The 13,513-nt window shown below is 46.2% G+C and overlaps 1 protein-coding gene across 1 annotated transcript in view; it reads left to right on the top strand.

Annotated features, from left to right (window-relative positions):
• The first annotated feature begins 1,979 nt into the window (after positions 1-1,979).
• nkain1 (sodium/potassium transporting ATPase interacting 1) overlaps positions 1,980-13,513 on the top strand; it is an 83,511-nt gene continuing 71,977 nt past the window's right edge. The window contains exons 1-2 of the mRNA XM_041233838.1: positions 1,980-2,152; positions 2,360-2,864. Of these exons, the coding sequence (XP_041089772.1) occupies positions 2,811-2,864 (54 nt within the window). The 5' untranslated portion in view covers positions 1,980-2,152; positions 2,360-2,810. The remainder of the gene's footprint in view (positions 2,153-2,359; positions 2,865-13,513) is intronic.

Raw genomic sequence — 13,513 nt, forward strand, 5'->3', positions numbered from 1 at the left:
TGCTCTAATTATTTCAAAGAAAAATGAATTTGGTACTTAATGGGTTAATTTTAGGGTATAGCTGCCTTGCTCAGATCAAGCGTTATTAAACGCAGTATAAAAAACACAATTACCGGTCATAAGAGATGCTTATACACGTATATTATAAGGCACAACATGGTAGTGCACACAAGTATATACTATTACAATACACATGAATTTCCTTTTCTCTGTTTTAAATGCTTGTTTAAACCGTTATTTCCTCCGCTGTGCGCCTGCTGTATGACAGGTTTCGCGTTGCATAGCAGCAGCTCAGCCGCTTCGTGTTAATGAGTCACACCTGAATTAATTGGCGCGGTCTCTGCTGCCAGTCCCAGCGTGACTGCACTGGGCTTGTGGAGACGCCGCGTTTACCGGACTGAGTGCTCTGAACACGACTGCCCGTGTTCCTGAAGAGACGCGCCCCAGTGCAGCGGCGTGCTTTCAATGAGAGGCTGCGGGATTCGGCGTGGGGAGGGAGGGAGAGGAGGCGAGAGAGTCCACAGAGCGTAACAAGACGGGGAGAATATCTAATTAGACCAATATTAGTTCATTTTTAACTCAGAGTCTAACAAATTGGATTGTTATAGTGACATTGTGTTATTGATTTTCTTTTCAATAGCTCAATAGATAGATCTGATGTATGTATATGATTATATTATTATATGATATAGCCCATATATTATTGTAGTTTTCGATACTATACAATATTCTTTCTCAAGACAATATATACAAGAATTTAAGAAAGTTTACAAACGAGAGGCGGCCATTCGGCCCATCTTGCTCGTTTTGTTGTTAGTAGCTTATTGATCCCAGAATCTTATCAAGCAGCTTCTTGAAGGATCCCAGGGTGTCAGCTTCAACAACATTACTGGGGAGTTGATTCCAGACCCTCACAATTCTCTGTGTAAAAAAAGTGCCTCCTATTTTCTGTTCTGAATGCCCCTTTGTCTAATCTCAGGTTGAAAAAGTCCCCTGGGTCAACATTGTCAATACCTTTTAGAATTCTGAATGCTGGAATCAGATGCTGAATAGTCCTTTTTGTTCAAGACTGAATTATTTCTGCATATGACATGCCTTTTAAACCCGGAATAATTCTGATCGCTATTCTTTGCACTCTTTCTAGAGCAGCAATATCCTTTTTGTAGCGAGGTGACCAGAACTGAACACAGTATTCTAGATGAGGTAAATATCCAAGTATCTTGTTAGCCTTTTTTATAGCCTCCCCACATTGTCTAGATGAAGACATTTCTGAGTCAACATAAACAGCTAGGTCTTTTTCATAGATTCCTTTTTCAATTTCAGTATCTCCCATGGGATATTTATAATGCACATTTGTATTGCCTGCGTGCAGTACCTTACACTTTTCTCTATGAAATGTCATTTTCCACGTGTCTACCCAGTTCTGAATGCTGTCTAGATCAGGGGTCTCCAAGCCTGGTCCTGGAGAGCCCCTATCCAGCAGGTTTAATAGGTGTCTTTACATCATCTGTGGCTGAAGATCTGGAACACCTGTTCATCTTGACTAATTAAGCCAGTAATTTGTAACTGAGAGATTGGTTGAAACGAAAACCAGCAGCCACACTATATTTCTTTCTAAAGTCGGGGGCCCGGGCTTTAGCTGTACAAACAAAATTACTGTTTACAGGTAAGCTAGCGTGTTTGTGTTTCAGTGGTCCACTGCAATTCCTGACGATATACAGGTAGCCTCTCCTGCCTACGGGTCGGAATGAATAGAGCACGGTGCTTATCTGGACAGGCTGCACACAGTGCTATCGCTTTCCTTTGTACTGTATGTGTATGTTTCACTTACGTATATTGCTGTTTGCTCTTTTCATGGATGATTATCCATTTTGTTCCCGTTTCCATTCCCCCCGGCACTGTAGTATAGAAATCATTTTATGCCCCGCCTGGGAGAAGCAAAGCGGACCCACGTGGTCTCTCGCCCTGGCTCCCTCGGGCAGGCTGCAGAATTCATTGTATTAAACGAGAAGGCTGCCGCTCGCTTCGCATGCTGCACACAGGGAAAGGCAGACAGCCGGCAAATTGACAAAGACCCCGTGTGCTAGTCCTGCTTAAACATTCTTTTATTTTTCAGCCTGGACAGCCCACCACACTGGACACAGGACAAGGCGTGAGTTATAACAGCCGTGCGGCTTGTGTTTCATCATCGTAAATGTTATTTAACATATGTTTTAAATGCACACAACAAGCACGAAATGAAAGCAGGGTCGGGTGTGTTTTTTGTTTGAACGCTTTTATTTTTTTTTTAGTCCAGATGAAATCACGAGGCTCTCATCAACCCCTCTTGCTTTCTCTCTTTTTGTTTCTTTCTCTCCAGCATCTGACGAAGGTGTGGCAAGAAATCTCAGATGATCGCTCAGTCTAACGCAGGATCCCTCCGCCGTGTACTACTGTACTAACAGTATATATAGCGGGAGTACAGTTTGTGGAGTTCGTGCTTCTGTCTGGAATGAACCAAGAGGGGAAACAGCAGAAGATCTAGGAAGCTGAGAGCCGACCACAGCATGTAAACGGCTGCCGGGTCTTGCAGATCCGTGTTTCAAGTGTATCACTGCCGCCGCTGCTGCTAGCTACTCGGCGCAGGGGCAGCGTCTTGTTGGGATGCTCCTAGGATAGTGCTCGCGTTCAAGTGAAAGGGTGACTGTACAGAGCGGCTGGAGCGGGGCAGCTCATTGTTATTCATATTAGAATTATCAGCAGCAGCCTTTGTCGCTGTCGCCTGGGAGAATATCGTGGGTATTTGTGGACAAGGTCTCTAACCCTTCAACATGGCCAAGTGCAATGGAAGATGCACATTGGTGGTGATATGCGGATTGCAGTTGGTGAGTGATGTCTTTGTTGTTTTGAGTGTACTGTATTTAAAGGTTGGTGTGGACATTTGATTTAATATACTTTACGCGTTACTGATGTGCTCTAGCGTCATCGCATATTCATAAAACACTGTACTACAATACTTTCAAAATAGCTTCCCCTGCATGCGCTGTACAGTATTTCTGGACAGTATCACAGTGTGCGCGGCAGTGTATTAATGCAGTGTGTTTTTCATTGTGGTATCGTTTTGTTTCCTATGTAAAAAAAAAAAAAAAAAAAAAAAGTGTAAACCGTGATGCTTCGTGTTTCATCAACCCATCCAGACAACGGTGTGTTTGCAGAGTGTGGCAAATCCTACAGGAAGCGTACAATACAATGGGCAGACCTCAGTGCACAGGGGCTGGTCTGGGTGTCAGTGTGCAGACCTCAGTGCACAGGGGCTGGTCTGGGTGTCAGTGTGCACGCCTCAGTGCACAGGGGCTGGTCTGGGTGTCAGTGTGCACGCCTCAGTGCACAGGGGCTGGTCTGGGTGTCAGTGTGCACGCCTCAGTGCACAGGGGCTGGTCTGGGTGTCAGTGTGCACGCCTCAGTGCACAGGGGCTGGTCTGGGTGTCAGTGTGCACGCCTCAGTGCACAGGGGCTGGTCTGGGTGTCAGTGTGCACGCCTCAGTGCACAGGGGCTGGTCTGGGTGTCAGTGTGCACGCCTCAGTGCACAGGGGCTGGTCTGGGTGTCAGTGTGCACGCCTCAGTGCACAGGGGCTGGTCTGGGTGTCAGTGTGCACGCCTCAGTGCACAGGGGCTGGTCTGGGTGTCAGTGTGCACGCCTCAGTGCACAGGGGCTGGTCTGGGTGTCAGTGTGCACGCCTCAGTGCACAGGGGCTGGTCTGGGTGTCAGTGTGCACGCCTCAGTGCACAGGGGCTGGTCTGGGTGTCAGTGTGCACGCCTCAGTGCACAGGGGCTGGTCTGGGTGTCAGTGTGCACGCCTCAGTGCACAGGGGCTGGTCTGGGTGTCAGTGTGCACGCCTCAGTGCACAGGGGCTGGTCTGGGTGTCAGTGTGCACGCCTCAGTGCACAGGGGCTGGTCTGGGTGTCAGTGTGCACGCCTCAGTGCACAGGGGCTGGTCTGGGTGTCAGTGTGCACGCTCAGTGCACAGGGGCTGGTCTGGGTGTCAGTGTGCACGCCTCAGTGCACAGGGGCTGGTCTGGGTGTCAGTGTGCACGCCTCAGTGCACAGGGGCTGGTCTGGGTGTCAGTGTGCACGCCTCAGTGCACAGGGGCTGGTCTGGGTGTCAGTGTGCACGCCTCAGTGCACAGGGGCTGGTCTGGGTGTCAGTGTGCACGCCTCAGTGCACAGGGGCTGGTCTTGTCAGTGTGCACGCCTCAGTGCACAGGGGCTGGTCTGGGTGTCAGTGGCACGCCTCAGTGCACAGGGGCTGGTCTGGGTGTCAGTTGCACGCCTCAGTGCACAGGGGCTGGTCTGGGTGTCAGTGTGCACGCCTCAGTGCACAGGGGCTGGTCTGGGTGTCAGTGTGCACGTGTGCTGGGTGTCAGTGCGCACGCCTAGTGCACAGGGGCTGGTCTGGGTGTCAGTGTGCACGCCTCAGTGCACAGGGGCTGGTCTGGGTGTCAGTGTGCAGACCTCAGTGCACAGGGGCTGGTCTGGGTGTCAGTGTGCACACCTCAGTGCACAGGGGCTGGTCTGGGTGTCAGTGTGCACACCTCAGTTCACAGGGGCTGGTCTGGGTGTCAGTGTACCTCAGTGCACAGGGGCTGGTCTGGGTGTCATGTTCACAGGGGCTGGGTGTCAGTAGTCTATATATCGTTATATATGTATTGATTTCTTTGAGAACCCCAGTGCGAGCTAACACGATTACCTGCAGCAGCACAGCCTATATGTGGTATATATGCCTATCATATATAATATACATCATACATGGTATATAGTGCATTTTATACAGTTGCATTTTATTTATACAGAATTAAAAATATGTGTGTATATACATATATATATATATATATATATATATATATAATATATATATATATATATATAAAAAATAATATATATATATATATGCGATATACTGAAGTATACACATATACATATAGGTAATGTATGTAATGTATATATATATATATATGTGTATGTATATATATATATTATATATATATATATATAAGTCAAATAAAAAATCAGACACGCACTGCGAGTAGCTGAAGCAAACTGCTCTAAAAACAGTCACTACCCCCCCCCCCCCCCCCCCCCCCCCACCTCCTTACACAGCTTCTAAATGCAAAGCTGCTAATTCACACTCATACATCGAACTCCTACACTGGCACTGACTGGAGTGTGAGCTTCTCTTACTGATGGGAATACCTGATGGATAGATAGTGGGGAAAAGAAATGAATAAACAGAAACATATCACCTGATACCTGGCTCTGTTAAACTCGAACTGTAGCATCTCTGAAAACACACACTGAGCACACAAGTGCAGGACACTACCCATAACTGCAAAACACCAATCTTGTCTGCCTTCTATTGACAGTAAATGACCCAAAATTTTGTTCACCTTCAAAACAACTGAAGACATTGTCACTTTAATATCATGATACAGACCCTAGCCCAGTCACTCTCATGCAGTGAAGTGCAATTCACCCAGTTCTTCAGGCTGTAGATACCATTTTACTGTGACTTTTTACCAAAAAAACAAGCCTGTCAACAGTTTGAGGTTTCAGTTTGGCACGACTGCACGGAACAGTGTTTCCACAGAGAAGACTCTCTCAGATGGAGAACTTGTTGCTGGAATCCACAAATATTTCTGTGCAAGTTTGCACGTCTTGGAAAATTCACTTGTCGAGCTTTCCACCAGCTCAGTGGATCTGATTCGCTGTCAGCCAGAGGAGTGAGCAAGTAGTGATTCACTTCAAGCTCTATTTCTTCCTTCTCAGGCTCATTGGGGGCAGCTGTAGCTCCTGGCCTGCTGCTCATCTTGAAAAAGCTGCCCAAGGTCGTCTTGCTTTTTTTTGGCTGTTGCTCCCCCTTCTCCTTGGGGATCGGTCTCCGTGCTTCTGCTGCTGCTGCTGCTGCTGGCAATGCCAGTGGAGCTCCTCTCCAGCTGTGCCAGCGATTTCAACTGACACCACTCTTGTTTGTATAGTGGCAACCTTGTCCTCACTGATATAATGCACCTTAAATATTGGGTCGACAAAAGATCCAGAAGATCTTGGGTGTCAGAGTCGGAGTACTTATTGTTGAGATCAGTCAGCATCTTAATTAATGGACTACGAGTTCTGCATCCTCCTCTTTCAAAGCTAGGGCACTGTTGTTGAGAAGGTGTAAGACAAGTAAGAGACACCCTCATCAGCACATCAATGTCCTGCCATGTAGGAACTAGGTGCCTGTTTTTTAATCTGCAGCTAGGACCTGGGTTGCTGCTTTTTCCTGTTTTGACTGTCATTCAGCACAGTTAGACTGATGTGTGGCTCTGTCATTACAGTTAGACTGATGTGTGGCTCTGTCATTCAGCACAGTTAGACTGATGTGTGGCTCTGTCATTCAGCACAGTTAGACTGATGTGTGGCTCTGTCATTCAACACAGTTAGACTGATGTGTGGCTCTGTCATTACAGTTAGACTGATGTGTGGCTCTGTCATTCAGCACAGTTAGACTGATGTGTGGCTCTGTCATTCAGCACAGTTAGACTGATGTGTGGCTCTGTCATTCAGCACAGTTAGACTGATGTGTGGCTCTGTCATTCAGCACAGTTAGACTGATGTGTGGCTCTGTCATTCAGCACAGTTAGACTGATGTGTGGCTCTGTCATTCAGCACAGTTAGACTGATGTGTGGCTCTGTCATTACAGTTAGACTGATGTGTGGCTCTGTCATTCAGCACAGTTAGACTGATGTGTGGCTCTGTCATTACAGTTAGACTGATGTGTGGCTCTGTCATTACAGTTAGACTGATGTGTGGCTCTGTCATTCAGCACAGTTAGACTGATGTGTGGCTCTGTCATTACAGTTAGACTGATGTGTGGCTCTGTCATTCAGCACAGTTAGACTGATGTGTGGCTCTGTCATTACAGTTAGACTGATGTGTGGCTCTGTCATTCAGCACAGTTAGACTGATGTGTGGCTCTGTCATTCATTACAGTTAGACTGATGTGTGGCTCTGTCATTCAGCACAGTTAGACTGATGTGTGGCTCTGTCATTCAACACAGTTAGACTGATGTGTGGCTCTGTCATTACAGTTAGACTGATGTGTGGCTCTGTCATTACAGTTAGACTGATGTGTGGCTCTGTCATTACAGTTAGACTGATGTGTGGCTCTGTCATTACAGTTAGACTGATGTGTGGCTCTGTCATTACAGTTAGACTGATGTGTGGCTCTGTCATTACAGTTAGACTGATGTGTGGCTCTGTCATTACAGTTAGACTGATGTGTGGCTCTGTCATTACAGTTAGACTGATGTGTGGCTCTGTCATTACAGTTAGACTGATGTGTGGCTCTGTCATTCATTAGACTGATGTGTGGCTCTGTCATTACAGTTAGACTGATGTGTGGCTCTGTCATTACAGTTAGACTGATGTGTGGCTCTGTCATTACAGTTAGACTGATGTGTGGCTCTGTCATTCAGCACAGTTAGACTGATGTGTGGCTCTGTCATTACAGTTAGACTGATGTGTGGCTCTGTCATTCAGCACAGTTAGACTGATGTGTGGCTCTGTCATTCAGCACAGTTAGACTGATGTGTGGCTCTGTCATTACAGTTAGACTGATGTGTGGCTCTGTCATTACAGTTAGACTGATGTGTGGCTCTGTCATTCAGCACAGTTAGACTGATGTGTGGCTCTGTCATTACAGTTAGACTGATGTGTGGCTCTGTCATTCAGCACAGTTAGACTGATGTGTGGCTCTGTCATTACAGTTAGACTGATGTGTGGCTCTGTCATTCAGCACAGTTAGACTGATGTGTGGCTCTGTCATTACAGTTAGACTGATGTGTGGCTCTGTCATTACAGTGGCTTGACCACAGATCGGTGGTACTTGAAAGATATGAGACATGGGTCAGCTCATTAGCTACTCGCCCCTGACACTGCGTGTATAGTGCTGGCACAGCAGTTTGCGATAAGTACTTGCGACTTGGAAGCTGGTATTTCTTCGATAGTTTTCAGTTTTGGGAAGCCTGCTTTCTGCACAGTGTACACAGGAACCATGTCTTTTTTGATATGGTAGGTAACTGAGTGCCTGGAGAATCAAAAGCAATTCCCAAACATCTTCTGTGCGCTGTGCCTGCCTCAAATGTCAACAGCTCTTTACTTTCAAACATAATACTATTTTGGTTTATTTCTTTTATTTCTTTTTCATTTAGCAGCTTGCGTCTTTTGTGTACTGGCCAATTATAAAAAAAAACAAAAAACAATATATAAACAAAAAATGATGTAATCCAACTCCACAGTATTTTTTATCTTGAATAAAATTATCGGTATATACAAAATCGCCCAGCCCTAGGTTTAGGCCTTGCTTTGTTTAATAGGTTCGGGACTGGTGTGTGTGTGTGTGTGTGTGTGTGTGTGTGTTCTGGAATGAGAGGAGTTTGTTTGATAGGTTCAGTGCTTGTGTGTGTGTGTGTGTGTGTGTTCTGGAATGAGAGGAGTTTGTTTGATAGGTTCAGTGCTTGTGTGTGTGTGTGTGTGTGTGTGTTCTGGAATGAGAAGAGTTTGTTTGATAGGTTCAGGGCTGGTATGTGTGTTCTGGAATGAGAAGATGTAATTTACTGCTAGTGCCGGGGGGTTCCAATCAATGCACCAGCATTTCGCTGGACAGACCTGGAGCAGTCTGATGAAATTCCCTCCAGCGCTCTATAGAGACGGATCAGGTTAGGAGACGGGTGGAAGTGTACAAGGGTTCACCATCAAACTAAAGAAATACATCTAATAAACAGCGTCATCTTGTGCACCATAGACTACCGATTGACAACGACTGTGTGTTCTGTTCTTTTCAGTTCATTTCAACATTGCTCAGAATGAGTCACATGCACAGTTTACCATGTCTTTCATGGTGTAAGTGTCTCTTCTAAGTTCCCACTTGAGTGACAGAATTGCTAAGCTTTGCAGTCCTCTTCCCCAGAGAAGACACACTGCTGTGGGTCAACAGCACATATTAACTGATAGCAGCGCCTGTGGCCAGGATGAATACAGAATGCAGGGGTCGTGTTGTGAGGCAGCAGGTTGCTGCTGCTAATTCTCAGTGCAGGTGCCATTGTTTTATTGTCCAGCAGGAGTGTCGCTCTTCATGGCTGTGTTTGACTGCTGTGTTCTCACTGCTTCCTGACTTCAGGGGTGTTACGAGTTCATTCAAATGTACAATGATGACTGGAGCTTGTCTGTTACACAGGGAACAGTAAGAATATCAATGACCCATATTGTAGAGCTGCAGCTTCAGCATTTTGCTGCATGGCCATGTGCTAAGCAGTGGTGCAATTAATAGCCACAGCACTGAATCATCATGTACTCTTTCAATTTGGAATGTCAAATAATAGAAAAACCCAAAGTGTGAACTGTTACTTCATGCAATGAGTTGGGAAGGCACTGTGGTTGCAATGAGTTGCATGAGATCTTGGGAAGGCACTGTGGTTGCAATGAGTTGCATGAGATCTTGGGAAGGCACTGTGGTTGCAATGAGTTGCATGAGATCTTGGGAAGGCACTGTGGTTGCAATGAGTTGCATGAGATCTTGGGAAGGCACTGTGGTTGCAATGAGTTGCATGAGATCTTGGGAAGGCACTGTGGTTGCAATGAGTTGCATGAGATCTTGGGAAGGCACTGTGGTTGCAATGAGTTGCATGAGATCTTGGGAAGGCACTGTGGTTGCAATGAGTTGCATGAGATCTTGGGAAGGCACTGTGGTTGCAATGAGTTGCATGAGATCTTGGGAAGGCACTGTGGTTGCAATGAGTTGCATGAGATCTTGGGAAGGCACTATGGTTGCTGCCGATATGTGCGGCAGTGTCTCTCATCTCCATTCCTCATCATAACAATCAGTTTTCACATTTAATCCACAATTAGTCGGGACCACATAACAGCAATCAGTTTGAATGAAGTAATTGTGCTCCTCACTGCCAGATCTAGATGGCTGCTTATCACTGTGGCCTGAGGCTCACCCTCCCTAAACTGGCGCTTAGATCTGTATCCCAAATGAACGGCTTTCACAGCCAGTGTAACGCGGACCCTGACTGCCCAAAACACAACCCAGGATGGCATTGCTGCATCACCCAGCCTGGGGCACCCCCTTGCCAGCCTAGTCCCCATCGTACTACTCTCCAGAGGGTAAGTACTCTCCAGTACTGGTCACTGACACTGACGCACATGCTTTTGTGATGTGAATGGTAGTAAGTTGTTTGGTTTTGTTCTTTCTTCAATGTATTCCAGTTTAAACTGTGTTACCCGTGTGGGTCATTGCTGAATAACACTGAGGGAGACACAGAGCAGCGGTGTTGATATGCTGTATCAGCGTGCAGATTTAATTACAACACCGTGCTGACACTAGGGTACCAGCAATGGCATCCCTAGTGTCACATTTAATAAAGAAACGAAAACAAAACAAAGCTAAAAATAAAAGTTTGCCACACAAAATGGCGAGTGGTAGTCCCACTACAAAGGAGCGTCCCGTTCCAGGAACCTACAACTCTACGTTAACCCTCTCGGTACTGTTTGGGATCAACATCCCCTAAACCGACCTACTACTGTTGCTCCCAAAGTCCGGGCCTCCCAACAAGTCGGGTCGATGTGACAGCCCTGGCTGAGCAGAGCCCTCACGGACACCGTCTTGCAGTCGAGGGTTCTGTAGTTGTTCTGAGGAGCGGACTCTCTCTCCTTGATGTCAACAAGGCGCCCCTCTGTGTGGCAGTGGCCTTGCAGTAGCTCTGAACTGTGGCACAGACTCTTTCTTAACTCTGCGCAGCTTCCCTGGGCAAGCCACCTAGCCAGTCCAGACCTCCTGATCCGCTTAGCGCTGGCGAGCCTCGCTGCCCAATTGGTTGCCTAGCAACATGTCTCCCCTGCACAGACTTACGCAGGACCAGCAACAGGGCTCCCTGTCACAGACTCTATGGATTCAAACATTTTTTTTGTAATCTTGCATTTTAAATATGCATTCTCCCCTTCTAGTACTGTAATGGTACACGAGGTGCTTAATAGACCCCCCCCCCTCAAAAAATACCATGGCAAAAGCATAGCCGAGTGTAATAAAGCACAGTGAAAGCATTGTAAAGCACAGAAGATATAGGCGGGGGCTGGGGGGCTGGCTGTCTGGAAGGCGGGTGTACATCCCTCTCCTGCTGCTGGAGAGACAATGGGCAGTGCCAGCAGCAGCTTCGTGTGCAAGCCTTTTAAAATTCAGTGTGACTAACACAGCTCAGCCGCAACGTTATTAAAGCACATTGAAGACAGACAGGCAGGCAGGCACTTTCAAAATCTTTTAAACCCCAGTCTCCAGCTAATGGTTATTCAACAGACCCACACACATGTGACAGGGTGTGGCCACTTTATTAGGAGAGACCAGGAAGCTGGTTGGTTTGGGTTTATACAGGAAGGGCTTGTAGGCTCAGCATTAGCCTTCACTATCAAGTTACAATACTCACACTAGGCAAATCATTAATCCTTCCCTATATACATGTGGCCACACCCCAGTCAGCACCAATGACCTAACTGGGGAATGGCTGCACCTGTGATTGCTCTCAGGGATCGATTTAACCCCCTCCCTGCCAACCTTACATTCCCACACCTACACTACGTACACCAGCAGAGCTCCTGCCGTGCCACAGGGCTTCACAAGGGTGTGAGAGGAGCAGGATAGGGGAGAGCATCCCAGAATGCAAACAGGAAATCACTGAGCACTGTCTTCTTGATAACCCCTCTGAAGAGAACTAATGATTGGTCAACTGTGAGGGCGGGCAGGCAGGAGGAAATGCCAATGAGCCACTTGGGCAGCCAGTATGAGTGTGGCCAGGAAGACTTTTCCATCTCCTTTTTGTTTTATAATGCAAGGCAGACACAGGGATGGAAATAAGACTCCCATTGCATAGTAGTTTGATCCATTCCTGGTTTTACTAAGTTTAATAACACGCACCTGAGCTTGTGACCTATACACTTGGGCTAATCAAGGAAATGGAACGGGTGAACATGCTGTGCAGTAGGAGCCTTGTTTCCATCCCTGAGATGCATTTTAGCTGGAACGGAATGTGTTGCCAGCTCTGGATACCTCGCTATTGTGAAGGAAACAAAGAGGGATCAGAGGAGGGCTTGCCACCGTGTTTAAAAGCAATGCTGTTGCCTCCTGTTGCCTCACTTCCTGTGTTTGTAGGTCACACGACCATTGGAGTGAAACTACAGCTTTGATTTGATTCTGACTAGGAAGCAGTTTTCAGCTTGTACTTGTATAGCGTGTGTTTAAAACGTCCTCATGCTCCAAGCTGAAGTATAACAAACAAACAGCTTTCAGCAGAAGAATGCTGATGCTGCTGCTGCTGCTCATCAGAGTTACAGGGGTTTGAGTTGAAAACCTTGGTTAGCACCCATTTGAACTAGTCGGGACTGAATATCGAACTGGGATTGAAAAGGTTTTCACAACAGTAGCATTGAATTTGGCCCTGCGTTGTCTGGTTACTGTCGAGTGATAAATATTTATCGACTGGCTTCTGTTCACAGCTGGTGGCTGAGTGATTAGAGAGTGGATTTGGACAGGAGCTGTGAGGCAGGGAGTGGAGTGGGGCGGTGGATGAGCTGTGAGTGACACCTGTCACAAAGAAGAGGTGCTTTGGGGGCAGAGCGCTCGACGGGCGATGGAGATTTGAAAGGATTAGCAGAGGCAGCATTTCTGTTGAACCTTCTCTGCTCAGCGAGGGAGTGAAGAGAGAGGCTGCTCAGCCAAATGGTCTTCAATAGCAGAGCAGTGGCACCAGGCTCTTCAGAGGTCAGAGAACCACTGGCAAACTCAGACCACAACATGGTCTCATTTGAAGTGTTTTTTTTAAATCCCCAAAAGTAATGACTAAAGCTAAGGTTTACAATTTTAGAAAAGCAAACTATGAAGGTATGAAACAGAGACTAACAGAAGTAGATTGGAGTAAAATAGAGAAAACACCCACAGAAGAAGGATGGTTGTTCTTCAAAAATGTAGTACTAGAGGCGCAAAACAATTACATCCCTAAAGTAGACAAATCTAAATGTAAAACTAAATTGCCAAAATGGTTTAATAGATCAATTAAAAAAAATATTCAGCGAAAAAAGGCACTTTACAGAGCATTAAAATAGGACCAAAAAGAAAGTACACAGAAAGAGTACACAGAACTGCAAACGCAAGTCAAAAAGGAAGTTAGAAAGGCCAAGAGAGAAATAGAAATGAACATTGCTAAGGGAGCTAAAACCAATTCCAAAATGTTTTTCCAATATTACAACAGCAAGCGAACATTCAAAGAGGAGATTCAATGTTTAAGAGATACAAATGGCAAAATCGTAGATGAAGAAAAAAAATAGCAAATATATTAAATGATTACTTTTCACAAGTTTTTACAAAGGAAGATACTGACAACATGCCCCACATGTCATCCAGTTCCTATCCAGTTTTAAATAACTTTAGCATAACTGAGGCAGAAG

This window comes from Polyodon spathula, chromosome 32 (assembly GCF_017654505.1).
Source record: "Polyodon spathula isolate WHYD16114869_AA chromosome 32, ASM1765450v1, whole genome shotgun sequence".
Taxonomy (NCBI): domain Eukaryota; kingdom Metazoa; phylum Chordata; class Actinopteri; order Acipenseriformes; family Polyodontidae; genus Polyodon; species Polyodon spathula.